Genomic DNA, 13,248 nt, shown 5'->3' with positions numbered 1-13,248 from the left:
ACAACAACAATCCCTTGAGTACTTATTTAACCACTAAACTTTAGTGGTTAAATAAGTACTCAAGGGATTGTTGTTGTCATTAAAGCCTCTTGTTTTCACTTAAAACCACCCTTTGTCCATATGATTTTGAAGCAACTACAGGAGATGAACATGGTTTGTCATATACTACAATGGAAAAGTCCTTTAGTGACTAAAGGACTTTTCCATTGTAGTATATGACAAACCATGTTCATCTCCTGTAGTTGCTTCAAAATCATATAAAGTGGGGGGCTTGAAAACATGAGCTTTTCCTAGAATTCAGTGAGGAACTCTTAGAAATATTTTGCAACTGTCCAAGGAAGTTGTGACATCCCTTTTGCCAGGATGAGCTCCACCTACTCACACGTACTTGAAAAATTTATGTACAATCTGTGACATACTCTTGAAGAAAATTGGTTCAAGTTGGGTTATGAAGTACAACAGTAATAACTACTAGTTTTTTTATTCACTGATGAGTATTCACATGCCCTCAACCCTCAAACAAACAAAAAGAGTGAAACAAGAGGATTTTAAACAACAAAAAAAGAAATCTGTGATTTCTTTCGCTGCCTTTCGAGTTTGTTTGCAAACAAAGGCGAGCCACGTGGAGGGACCTGCCTGCTTGGGAAGTGTAGTTTCTTAAAATGGCAACACAGCGGCATGGGAACAGTAAAAACTACATTACCCATAATACATCGGTGATAGCAGCTGAGTAGGCGCTCTGGGGAACTTTCTGTCGCAAGTATAAATAGCTTGTGTGTTTACAGTTATAGCCAGTTGTTGTTGTTTCAGGTTTTTGTCAAAATGTGCGGATGCGTAATAACATACGTATTGTCCAGTATTTCAGCAAGAGGAGTCTTTAAAATATAGATTTAGGGATTTTTTTCACCCATCCACTGGGTATTTTTTCTAGCACTTTTGTTTTCACTTGGACCTGAGAAGGAAGTTTCTTTTGGAAACCATCCTAAGGTAATAGATGTGGATGATTTGAAACAATAATAGATTGTGTTATATCGCACATTGATGTGCTTTTGTTGACATTCTACATCAAACGCGAATGGAAGCTAATTTGCATTTTTAGATTGTGTTGTTGAAGGATTTAATGGCTGGCTCCTTTGTTTACGACATGCACACGCATGTCTTTTCCCTTTTTCGATCTTTCATCATTTATTTACTTTTAGGAAGTTATTAAAATGCGATTACATCTGATATTAATGGGCATTTTGATCTAAGTTATTGTATATATACATAATTCATTATTTTTGTTTTTACACATGTGCAATACATTTAATTGAAAACTTAAATTTGACATGAAATAAGGTTTTTGAGATGTAGGAAAATGATTTATGATATGAAAAATACTCAAAACTGTGAACAGTGGAGATATATGATGGAAAATAATGGTGCAAAACTGTGTATAGTGGATAAATATGATCTAAAAAAACTAGTGAAGGTAGATTTTATTTCTCTATTCAACTGAATTTCAATTTTATCACCCGTTATGTCCATTGAATTAATAATAATTTGTTTGTTATGTGTGACCTCAATTCCTAAGAAGCATTGTGGCCTAACCAGTCTTTTGGTGTCATTAAGGCGCTTGTTTCCTCGGATGCTGCTGACTGGCAGGTGTACTTATCTACTTGATGCACGTGAACAAAAAAAACGAGTGTTGAACTTGAGCCAAAGTATAAAAATAAACGCCAGTGAATAAGCTCACTTCTCCAGTTCCCAATCAGCTGTTTTATTTATTAATAGTAATAAATTATTGCAGTAAAATCATACCCAACACAATTCCAACAATAGTAGAACATTGATTTTTAATTTATTGTTTGTATTTGTACTCCAAGAAATACTTTGATCTGAAAATGTTTTTATGTAATGGCAATTTTGAGCACCAGAATTGACTTCTATCTGATTCTGTCATGTTGACCTTTTGACCTTTTGTTTTTAGTACAGACTTACAGTATGGAAATAAACCCTTGGTAGGATTTTCCATCTTTTCAAGTTTCCAGTCCAAGGTGTGCGCCTGCTTTTGTGTCAAGAGTTGTTGACGTGCTATCCTGGCGAGTCCCTCCCTCCCTCCCCCTTACTTGTTTCAAAACAAAACCTGACTGGCATGTCGGTTGGTCCTTCCAACGGTTGCTTAACTTGTCTCCCGCCTCCTGTCGCTCTTCCGTCTCACGGAGTCTATTGTGCTTTGGGGCACAACTGTTTAGTGTCAGTGATCATCTTGAGGAAGTGTAAGCCCACTGATGTGTGTGAGGGTCCGTGTAGTTTAAACAGAAATGCCAAAAAAAAAGTGTTTAGAGAAATTTCGAACTTCATCCCAGTCTGAACTGAATATTTTTGCTTCTGACGTTGGCTCTTTTATTTACCTTTTTTCGCCCTCCCTTATTTCTGACTGTAATAGGTACACCTGACAATGACATCATACTGGGTTTGTTGACACGTCCTAAGTAAATATATGTTGAGTTTCTGCCATGATGTCACTAAATTGGATTGGATAACTTAATTAGATTGGATAATTTTATTCATCCCGTATTCGGGAAATTTCGTTGTCATAGTATCAAGAGACTGAGAATACAGACACAGCTAAATACATTGTAGATAAAAATAAATAGTTAATAAGTAAGTTAATAAATAAATACATGCATAAATGTATAAATGGAAATATAAATATGGACTCTATTCCAAGTGTATGAACAAACAATGTGATCTATATATGTATTTTTATGTATGTAAAGATGCATGCTTTTTGACAGGTCATCATCTTAAAGTACACGGACGGGTTTCCTTAGAAGGCTGTCGCCATGGTTTTGATTCTGGGAAGGCGGATGAACAGGGAGGAGACTAGCATCAGAGACTCACCGGCTGTCAAACGCAAGGTGCACTGAACATAGTCTTTGCCATCTACTATTTATGCTAAATGCCAAGATGGGACTTCTTCCGAAGTCCAGAAAACCATGAATTAGTATTCATTTTTAATGGCATTCATTAATTTTCCATGACCCAAGTTTGAGAACCATTCCCAACTTTTCTAAAACTACAATTGCTATTTCTTCAGGTCTTCGAAGTGGACTCCAAAACCTTAGCCAGCCAAGATGTATTAGACTTCTGTTCTGGCTCCTCCCACTCCGAGGGCATCCTACAGGTGTTCAACGAGTTCCGCGACTGCCGCCTTTTCACCGACGTAGTCATCAGCGTCCAGGGTCGCGAGTTCCCTTGCCACCGGGCCGTACTCTCGGCCTGTTCTTCTTACTTCAGGGCCATGTTCTGCAACGACCACCGAGAAAGCCGCGAAATGTTAGTAGAGATCAACGGCATTCTAGCCGAAGCCATGGAATCCTTCCTCACTTACGTTTACACCGGCCGAGCCAAAATCACCACAGAAAACGTGCAGTTCCTCTTCGAAACCTCCAGTCTTTTTCAAATCGCCACTTTACGTGACGCCTGCGCAAAATTCCTCGAAGACCAACTAGACCCTTGTAATTGCCTGGGCATCCAACGCTTTGCCGACGCCCACTCGCTTAAACAGCTCGCCAGTCGTTGCCGTAGTTACGCTCTGGCTAATTTCTCCGATGTAGCACAACATGAGGAATTCCTGGACCTTCGTAGGGAAGAACTGGAAGAGTACATTGACAATGACGAGCTGTCCATTGGGAAAGAAGAGCTGGTGTTCGAAGCAGTGATGCGTTGGGTGTACCGTGGCGTGGAGCAACGCAAACCCTTTCTGAAGGCCTTACTTCACCATGTACGCCTGCCGTTACTTCATCCCAACTACTTTGTCCAGACGGTAGAGGGAGATCAGCTGATCCAGAATGCGCCAGAGTGCTACCATCTTCTTCACGAGGCCAGGCGCTATCACGTACTCGGAAATGAGATGATGTCACCAAGAACCCGGCCACGCAGGTAATGTTTACTCTTTTGTTTGTGGACTGTGTTAAACCGGTTTGCATAGGGAATGATCTAGATTGGATGGAGAAATGGTTTGTTTCTGTTTCTAGATAGTTCGTTGGCTTGCTTTCTTTAAAGAGAATTCTTAAGTGAATTAGAAAAAATACTGAATTTAAATGATCTGATATCTGATCAAGATCGATCTATTTTAATATTTCTTAATACATTCCTTTTTACTTTACTTTGTACTTTTTACTTTAATGAGGGATTAGTATGTTAAGACTTTAGTCCTTTTTTTTCAGTTCGTTTCCTATGTAATGTTAACGGATGCACTTTTTTATTTGTATCATATCTTTTGCTGACCCGGCCCATCTGTCAAATCCTTTAAGTCAATGTGGCCCCCGGTTCCAAAAGTTTTCCCACTTGGAGTAGACTATCATTTTCTCCATTATCATAGCTCTCAGAAATTACTCATTTGCATACTTAAATACTTGGAATAACCAATCTATTTTGATTGTAAGTCTCTTCCAGTCAAAACTTATTGGACGCCGCACCGTTAATGTCAGTTAATGAGTTAATAGGGACTAAAAAGAAAACATCAACATGACTTCTGCTTAGGGGTCTTGAAAGTATTGTTATTCTACTTCTACTGTATTTATATATGGAGTGGTATGTAGTACATGCCTTTGATTACGTGGCTGTTCTAAGTACAGTGTAGCTGTGTTTTTATAGTACTGTGTTTAACCAATAACGTGATGCGACAAGCTCGTAGAAATGTCTGGTCTTGTTTTCAGGCCTGCAGCAAAATGTACTTTACTTCATCACGTCATATTTGTTTATCATTTTAAGTTTGTGTGATGGAGCAAAGGTCGTTGAGTGAAACCTCGTTAATGAAATTTAAAACCGAGTATACGCGGTGGGCAGCTGTTCAGGGTGCAGCAGCTGCTCTATTGAACTGTTGTAACGATGTTTTGACCTTGTGAAAGCTGCGTGTTGTGTATTTTTGTAGTATTGTGTCTGTATCCAGGCAGATTTGTTCTCACTGGGAAAGCCAAGAAGGCAATTGGTCCTTTTTTTTTGCAGTTTGGTCAATGGGATTCATTTCCCTCTTCTAAAAAAATAATAATTCTACACTACACTAGTTCAATTTTGACTTATTTTCCCACACTGTCTTCCATCACATGACACAATCTTAAGACCGTCCTCAACAAAGAGGACTTCTTCAACTAGCAATTTTGAACTATGTGATCATGGAAAGGGAGCTCAAGTCATGTTTCAGCTTTTGTTTTTGTTGCAGCTGGGATTGATAGAAGCCCTTGAATATGAACTTTGCCTTGGAGATAAGTGAAGGAATTGTACTTCTCTTTTTCCTTGTAGCAATCTGTCAAAATCTTCACGGGAACCTGTACGTGTTTACATGCCGTTGTCTTCATATGGCACTCATTGGCTGCATTTTGATGGGTCGTGGGGGGTGCTGGAGTCCATCCCAGTCAATTATGCGAACGTCTTGAACTGTCGGCCAGCCAATCGCAGAGCACAAGAAGACAAAAATCTCATAGATCTTAAAAAAGTTCTCTATAATGATAAAAAATGCATGTTTATGATCAATTTCAGGCATCACCAATGAGTATTGTTTTGTTCACAGCAATTTACCTTCATACATTGGAAGCATTGGAAATTTGGTATGGTCTATCCACCTTGGAAAGCATGAGCAAATGTTGTAGTCATGATTGATTGTAACCTTTTGGGGAAGCTATTGTATTATTTCAACACTTTGTTGTTGTGTCCTCTCAACCTCACTCTTCCCGTTTTTTTTTTTAGGTCAACTGGCTACTCCGAGGTGATTGTGGTTGTGGGCGGTTGCGAGAGAGTCGGTGGCTTCAACTTGCCCTACACAGAGTGCTATGACCCAGTGACGGGAGAGTGGAAGTCGCTAGCCAAACTGCCCGAGTTCACCAAGTCAGAGTATGCAGTTTGTGCCCTAAGAAATGACATTCTGGTCTCAGGTAAGAACGTTAGACTGCAACCTCAAATACTACACACCCTCCCTTTTTATTATACTTTCTATAGAAAGTATTTATTTAGTTAGTGCCGGTGAATCATACCCGTGGCTGTTTTCTGCCCAAGCTTTTTTTTCTTTTCCTATCTTGGCCTTCTTCAAACAATGGAAAATGTGAGCATGAAAACGTAATGCCAGACTTTAGTGTGTTTTCTACTAGCCAGTCTTTAAGGCTACTTACTCTCTTTACTTGAAATCTTCTTTATGATATTTGTTTATACTGCGTTTGATATCATTTCATGTTTTTATTTGATTTGCTCTGGGTGTTGTATTTTTTGGATTTTTGCCTATGTTAAGAATAGTATAAGGCTTCATTGGTGACACCTAGATTTGCTCATTGCGTCACTTATTTGTACTTTTCAGCCAAATTTCAAGTATCTAAAGTTCAGTCTTCCATTTCACTGTAGAAGCGGTTGTTTTTTAATTTTTTTATTTGTATTTTTTCCAAGAATAAGTCATTTTAAACATGCCTTCAAATCTGAACCATGCTCAAACATGCCCAGCATATGTTGGAAACGTACATTAAAAAAACAGCAGCAGTTGAGAGGAAAGAAAGAAGGCGGGGGGAAATGTGGTCTTTCGTTGAGTGTGTCTCGTGTTTATGCTTTTTCTGTTTTTATATGAGCGTACTTTACCAAGTCCTCACGTGCGCATGAACTATCTACCCTCAAGAACCCGCCTGGAAAAGTCAACCCACCCCTTGTGTGTCCGTCTCAAAGACACATACACACACACTTTCCTTGAACCATTTCCCTTTTTTTTCACTGCTCTGTTATTGTTTTTTCAATTTGACTCAACTGTTACCCTCCTCCACTCTGCTTAAATTATTTTGAACACCACGGTAGATTTACATACCACCGTTGCTTAGCTCACACCTGGTTTTACAGTTACCTCCTCAGGCAACAGGAAAAATCTTCATCCTGAATCCTCATGCTCATTTATCATTGATTATGGTTGGGACAAGAAGCCTGAATTCAGCCTACGTTGTTGCACTTGAGAGATTTAATGGTGCTCAGACGTTTGGTCGCCGGTCAAACTGTTTATATCTGATATCTTGGTACTGTTTAATATCTAAGTACTGTTTAATATCTAAGTACTGTTGAAAACAGTAGATATTTAGATATTAAACTCTGTCTCATGAACAGTACTTAGATATTAAACAGTACTTGGATATTAAACTCTCATGAACAGTACTTAGATATTAAACAGTACTTCGATATTAAACAGTACTTAGATATTGAACAGTACTTAGATATTAAACAGCACTTAGATATTAAACAGTACTTAGAAAATAAACAATACTTAGATATTAAACAGTACTTAGATATTAAACAGTACTTAGATTTTAAACAGTACTTCGATATTAAACATTACTTATATAATAAACATTACTTAGATATTAAACAGTACTTAGATATGAAACAGTACTTAGATAATAAACAGAACTTAAATACTAAACAGTACTTAGATACTAAACAGTACTTCGATATTAAACAGTACTTAGACCGGTGACCAAAAGACCAGCGACCAAACGTCCAGTCACAGATTTAACCCTTGCATGGTCATTTCCTTGAAATGTACTTCTCTCATGTGGACAGGTGGTCGCATCAACAGCAGGGATGTGTGGATGTATAACTCACAGCTCAACCTGTGGATCAGAGTGGCTGCATTAAATAAAGGAAGATGGAGGCACAAGATGGGCGTTCTACTAGGCAAGGTGAGCTCGGGCGGACATGATTTTTAACCAATAATTGTTGAGCAGAGCAAATAACCAACCTCGAAAGTTACCAAAAGCTTGAACCTGGCTCCCATTGACAAAAAGGTCTCATCAGGCAAAGAAGCTAAGTGTAAAAACACTTTGACTGAAGTGTTTATACACGTGACATGATACCCCCTACCCCCCTTACTCTACTTACTGTACTATTTACAGTCTTTAATACTTGCCAGCTGGACACTTCTGTTTAAGGGCACCACACTTTTCTTGGAACTGGGCCCATCACTTATGCTTGAAAGTTGCGTTGTACTCAAAGTATACACACACGTGTACATAATGTTAACCCATAGTATCTTAAATGAAAATAACGCATTGTTATTGAAGTCAGGACGTAACTTAAAACACAGTTTAGCTCTTTTAATAAGTTATTTTTTGAGGTTACCACCAGCAGATGGCTGTCTTTACTTGTCATGAACATTTTCAAATTGGTTAATATATAGAATATATGCATTAATATATTATCTATGACTATTTACTTATTGAATAGTCACCCAGCTACTCTGCTCTATTTACACACCACACATGATTCAGTGACACAGTTATTGAATACACAGTACTGAGTATACACTCAAATACAGATTTTTCCTGAAGAGACACATTCCTTTTATTCCCAGAAGGGGGTTCACGTCTCGGTCTTCTTCCTGTGCATGTATACTATATTTTTTTTCCCTTTGCCATAGAACTTTTTGAATCTTTGCAGTTTTCTACTTTGTTAGAAATGTTTTTTTCATGTCCTTTCTTTTAAATTCCATGTACTTTGCCCTCTTTAAACTACTTTTAAATATTCCTTATATCTTTTGTGCTTGATAGTTCCCGCATGAAGTGATTCAGTTCCTTGTTTAGCATGTCCTCATTCTATATTTAATTTCCTCTTTTAATTTCCTATTTGAACTATGAGACAAATGCTCACAGGTACTGAACTTGATTGATTGTCATTTGCAAACAAGCCTATTAACTTGCTGGCATCATTTAGGGTTATTTTATAATGGTTCACAGAGGGAAATGTTTCAGTATGTACTTGCTTTTATCTGACAGGCCACATACTTACTGTGTTTACTGGTAGGGTAACCCATCTCTTTTCGATGGAAGTGCACTTAAACTCAACCACACCTCTGTCCTGTCTATGAACCCCCGTTACAGCGGCATAAAAATAGGTCTTGTTGTTGACTGTCATGTCAGCTCGGCGACAGCTGTAGTCTTCTATTAAGGCCTATTCTTTTTTCTTAACACCACTCTGTCTGTATAAGCTTTTAGGCGCCCCCGTTCTTTATTGAAACATTCCACATTCTGTACCATTCCTAGTAAAAATCTTTTTTTTTTTTTAAGTGCAGTATACACCTTAATCCAAGGGTCGTTAACGTCAACTTGATTTCATGTGGGCCGGACCATTTTAGATAGAATATTTAGATATATTTTTTAATGAATTGATTAATTGTACTGGATTAAAAGCCCCGAATATTCAGTTTTTATATAGATATATAATAATGTTTATTTTAGCTTTCCTTTAAATATATTTCTAGATTTTATAAAATGTTTTTTGAACTAAAAACTAAAAAAAATTATTAAAAATGACAATTATTGATTTTAAAGAGGGGAAATCAGGAAATTTATTATATACATATATACTCTATTTTAATTTGATCCTAAAACAAAAAGTCAGCACTCATGATTTACTTTCTCGGGCCACACAAAATGATGCGGCGGGCCAAATTTGGCCCCCGGGCCGCCACTTTGACACCTTTTAACAGACTTTTCTTCTCAGAATTCTATTCTTTAACATGCATTACTTTACGGATAAGATGCTTACTAACAAATATTAGATACACTTCAGTAACTAATACTCACTAAACAGATATTCCCTCTGGTCATAAATCCAAATATTATTATAATTTTTCTTAAACAACAACAAAACACAATTTACTTTTCCAATAGGACAAAAGCCAAACACTATTTTCTCCATAAGGGTTTAATTGTTTTTTGTATAGCTTTTCTGGGTGAGTGTGTTTAATCATTTTATAGACTCTTCAAAGTACGTCAATACTTTTTCAATATACAGTATTAAGATGCGTGCTGAATTAGACGGGTTAGTCAATAACAATAGCCTGTGGGCCAGAGTTTACAGACGTCAGTAAAAGGTTGTGTTCAAAAGCAATGACTCATTCATTATATTCCCCACCTCCACACCTGAAAAACGGGTTCTTTTTGTCTTGCTGCCAATCACGTGTTCACCTTTTGTCCATTTAGATGAGCTGTTTCCCGTTTAATGTTGGAAAACAGCACGCATGTTATGTCTCTGAAGCTTTTGGTAAACAACTGATATAACTGTGTGTGTGTGTGTGTGTGTGTATTGTAGGTGTATGCTGTGGGTGGCTATGATGGCCAGAGTCGTTTGAGCAGCGTAGAGTGTTACGACTCCTTTTCTAACCGCTGGACAGATGTGGCGCCCTTGAAAGAGGCGGTCAGTTCTCCGGCTGTGGTCAGTTGTGCTGGCAAGCTCTTTGTCATAGGAGGAGGACCGGATGATAATACCTGTTCAGACAAGGTGGGGAAACGGATGTCTTATTGCCTCAAATATGCAATCTATGAGTAGTAATGTTAACTAGGGGTTCTTATTTAACACAGCTATCTTAATGAATTCAAAAAAATCTCTTTTAATTATGATGTTTCATATGAAAGGGGAAAATAAAAAATATTTTTAGATATTTTTAGATTTTATAAAATGATTTTTGAACTAAAAACAGAAAAATATGGATGAAAAAAATGTAATTATTGATTTAAAAAGGAGGAAAATCAGGAAATTTAATATACATCTATACTCCATTTAATTTGATCCTAAAACAGAAAGTTGGCAGTCAGGATTGACTTTCCCGGGCCATACAATATGATGCGGCGGGCCAGATTTGGCCCCCGGGCCGCCACTTTGACACCTGTGTCCTATAACATGACATTTATAGACACTCTGATAAACAATAGTGTTCCATAACCACAGGGATTATGGGAAATGTTGTTTGGTTAGCATTACATCTGATTTCTTTATTCCACATTTTCAACTATATATAACTATATTTAAAATGAATGACTGTGTTTCCCAGGTCCAATGCTACGATCCAGAAACAGACACATGGTTGCTCCGGGCCAATATCCCCATCGCCAAACGCTGCATCACCGCCGTCTCGCTCAACAATCTCGTGTACGTCTGCGGCGGTCTCACCAAGTCGGTGTTCTGCTACGACCCCGCGGAGGACTACTGGATGCATGTGGTACACACCTTCGCCAAACAGGTACAACAAGCAACACCCCCCCAAAAAAAAATGTTCTACCTCGTTGACCATTACCTGGTATGTCTCTCCACACGTAGGAGAGCTGCGGCATGTCGGTGTGTAACGGTAAGATCTTCATCTTGGGTGGCCGGGGCGAAAACGGCGAAGCCACGGACACCATCATCTGTTACGACCCGGCGACGGGTATCATCACGGGCGTGGCCGCTATGCCGCGTTGTATCTCCTATCATGGCTGTGTGACCATACATCGTTTCAATGACAAGTACCCGAGGCCCTGACCAAATATACCCATGCACACATACACGTACTTCATCACATTACTTACACGTGTCGCTCATTTAATTTATTTTCCCACAGCATCATGTAGCAATATTCATCGCGGTCGGTGCTGGGAGTTTTTAGCTTTAAAAGTCAATTTAATCAAATATTCATTTACTGAAAAAAGTCCAAGTCATTTAGGAAATTGGTCCTAATTTATGCCAAGAAGGAGTGACCAGACGTTTGGTCGCCGGACGTTTGGTCGCCGGTCGTTTGGTCGCCGGTCGTTTGGTCGCCGGTCGTTTGGTCGCCGGTCGTTTGGTCGCCAGACGTTTGGTCGCCAGACGTTTGGTCCCTTTTGGTCGCCGGTCAAATGTACTTAGATTGATTAATGATTAAAATAATACATTCCTTCAGAAATTAATCTATACATTCAAATTATTTCCAAATGGAGGCATTTAAAATTAATTATTGACAGATCGAACAACCATAATAATGCAAATAGTGATTTTTTTATGCACTTTTTATTGCATTATTTTAAAAACAGGTCAAGATCAAATTATGGGAAACTAGTGACTTCATTTTTTAGGTAATTATATATTATACATTTTTATATGCCTTTCCCACTCTGATTTAAGATCATTTTTCTATTTTACCAATCAAATTTATCTCATTTCTATTTTTGTTTTAAGAAATGTAAGTTATCAGTGTGTGATTTTTTTTATACAAAGTTCTTGTGTAATCTTTTAGACAACTATACATCTTTTTCACATGTAGATGCAGTGAGAGGCCATTTGTAGATCAAACTAGATTTTGCTCTGAATATGTGGAGTGCATGAAAAGATATGGTTTATCGTTTAAGTGAGTTTCATCCATTGAGCGCTCACTACTCCGTGTAAGCTAATGTGGCTTCCACCTTTAGCATTAAAATACACAAAGATGGAACTCGGGTTTATTCTTCTGTGCATGTGGGAGTTAGTACAAGTCAGATAAGGATCTATTCGAAGCACTAGCCCTGACTAAAGGTCAGTCATGTTCTTTGAAAATCGTTGTTAATAGACAAGATGTTGCTGTGAACCTTTATGTATTTACCTTTATGTACTTTAATGAATTGTTTATTTGCTTTCTGTAACCGAGAGCCCCAATAGGCACTTTGAGAGAACGTTTTTAAGTAGATCTTAGTGTTTTCTTTGTACTTTTATCCCTTTTTTTTTCATTTAATGGTGTTTGCTTTTATGTTAAGAGTGGAGGAGATTGTGTAGTGTTAAGATACGGAAACAAAGACAACAGAAGACAGTTCACACAAAGCATGATGATGATAATTACTGTCTATTTCTGAAAATATTAGTAGTGACTTAAAAGGCTGATTGTTTATGTGAGAAAATGTTTCTGTGTGGGTATATTCATTTTGTACACAAATGGGATGTAACTTGTCTAATGTTAATATTTTCCATTAAAATTATTTTTGTATTTTAAGACTTTTTCAGCCTTGCTTAAATAAGATTTAAAGGTATTTTGCATTTTTTTTAATTGTGGGATAAGGTGTTTTTGACCCCAATGTGCAAAAGGTAACAAGTTATGAGCTTTAGAAAACTGATTTCAGTATGAATGGATGTAGAAGCTCATTTGGGTGAATTGGAATTTATTGTGATGTCATCTTGTGTGTGATTAAGTGCCTTTTAAGAATAAACCAGCAGGGGAATAATGTTTTTTTTTTTTTTTATATGAACTATTACAAACCAATGTGTGATGTTATATTTTATGTTTACCGGGACACAAGAAAATGTAACTATTGACTTGTGTACATTAAATATCAATAAAGTTGTTGTATCATACCAAATGCATGGTGTAAATATTTGTTTCCAGTATGTGTGTTTAATTAATGGATTGGACGTCTATCCCCATCAACGGCAGGTAATGAATTTAATAGTATGATATCTAAGGGAATTTAAATATATTTTAGA

At 37.6% G+C, this 13,248-nt stretch overlaps 1 protein-coding gene across 1 annotated transcript; it reads left to right on the top strand.

Moving 5' to 3' along the window:
* The first annotated feature begins 741 nt into the window (after window positions 1-741).
* Window positions 742-13,124, top strand: klhl24a (kelch-like family member 24a). Its single transcript, XM_077724685.1, has 8 exons — window positions 742-987; window positions 2,781-2,903; window positions 3,083-3,927; window positions 5,734-5,918; window positions 7,570-7,688; window positions 10,099-10,287; window positions 10,838-11,026; window positions 11,104-13,124. The coding sequence occupies exons 2-8, from the start codon at window positions 2,829-2,831 to the stop codon at window positions 11,302-11,304; spliced, it is 1,803 nt and encodes a 600-aa protein (XP_077580811.1). The 5' UTR covers window positions 742-987; window positions 2,781-2,828; the 3' UTR covers window positions 11,305-13,124.
* The last annotated feature ends 124 nt before the right edge of the window (window positions 13,125-13,248 follow it).

This window comes from Stigmatopora nigra, chromosome 9 (genome assembly GCF_051989575.1).
Source record: "Stigmatopora nigra isolate UIUO_SnigA chromosome 9, RoL_Snig_1.1, whole genome shotgun sequence".
Classification (NCBI taxonomy): domain Eukaryota; kingdom Metazoa; phylum Chordata; class Actinopteri; order Syngnathiformes; family Syngnathidae; genus Stigmatopora; species Stigmatopora nigra.
This window is presented reverse-complemented; position numbering and strand designations above follow the sequence as displayed.

What these genes read in the sequence shown, in the direction of transcription:
- klhl24a (XM_077724685.1), top strand. Translation starts at nt 2,829, where the DNA reads ATGGTTTTGATTCTGGGAAGGCGGATGAACAGGGAGGAGACTAGCATC. An exon ending in CCAAGAACCCGGCCACGCAG is followed by an intron (nt 3,928 to 5,733) that starts GTAATGTTTACT and finishes TTTTTTTTTTAG; the next exon opens with GTCAACTGGCTACTCCGAGG. An exon ending in TGGGCGTTCTACTAGGCAAG is followed by an intron (nt 7,689 to 10,098) that starts GTGAGCTCGGGC and finishes TGTGTATTGTAG; the next exon opens with GTGTATGCTGTGGGTGGCTA.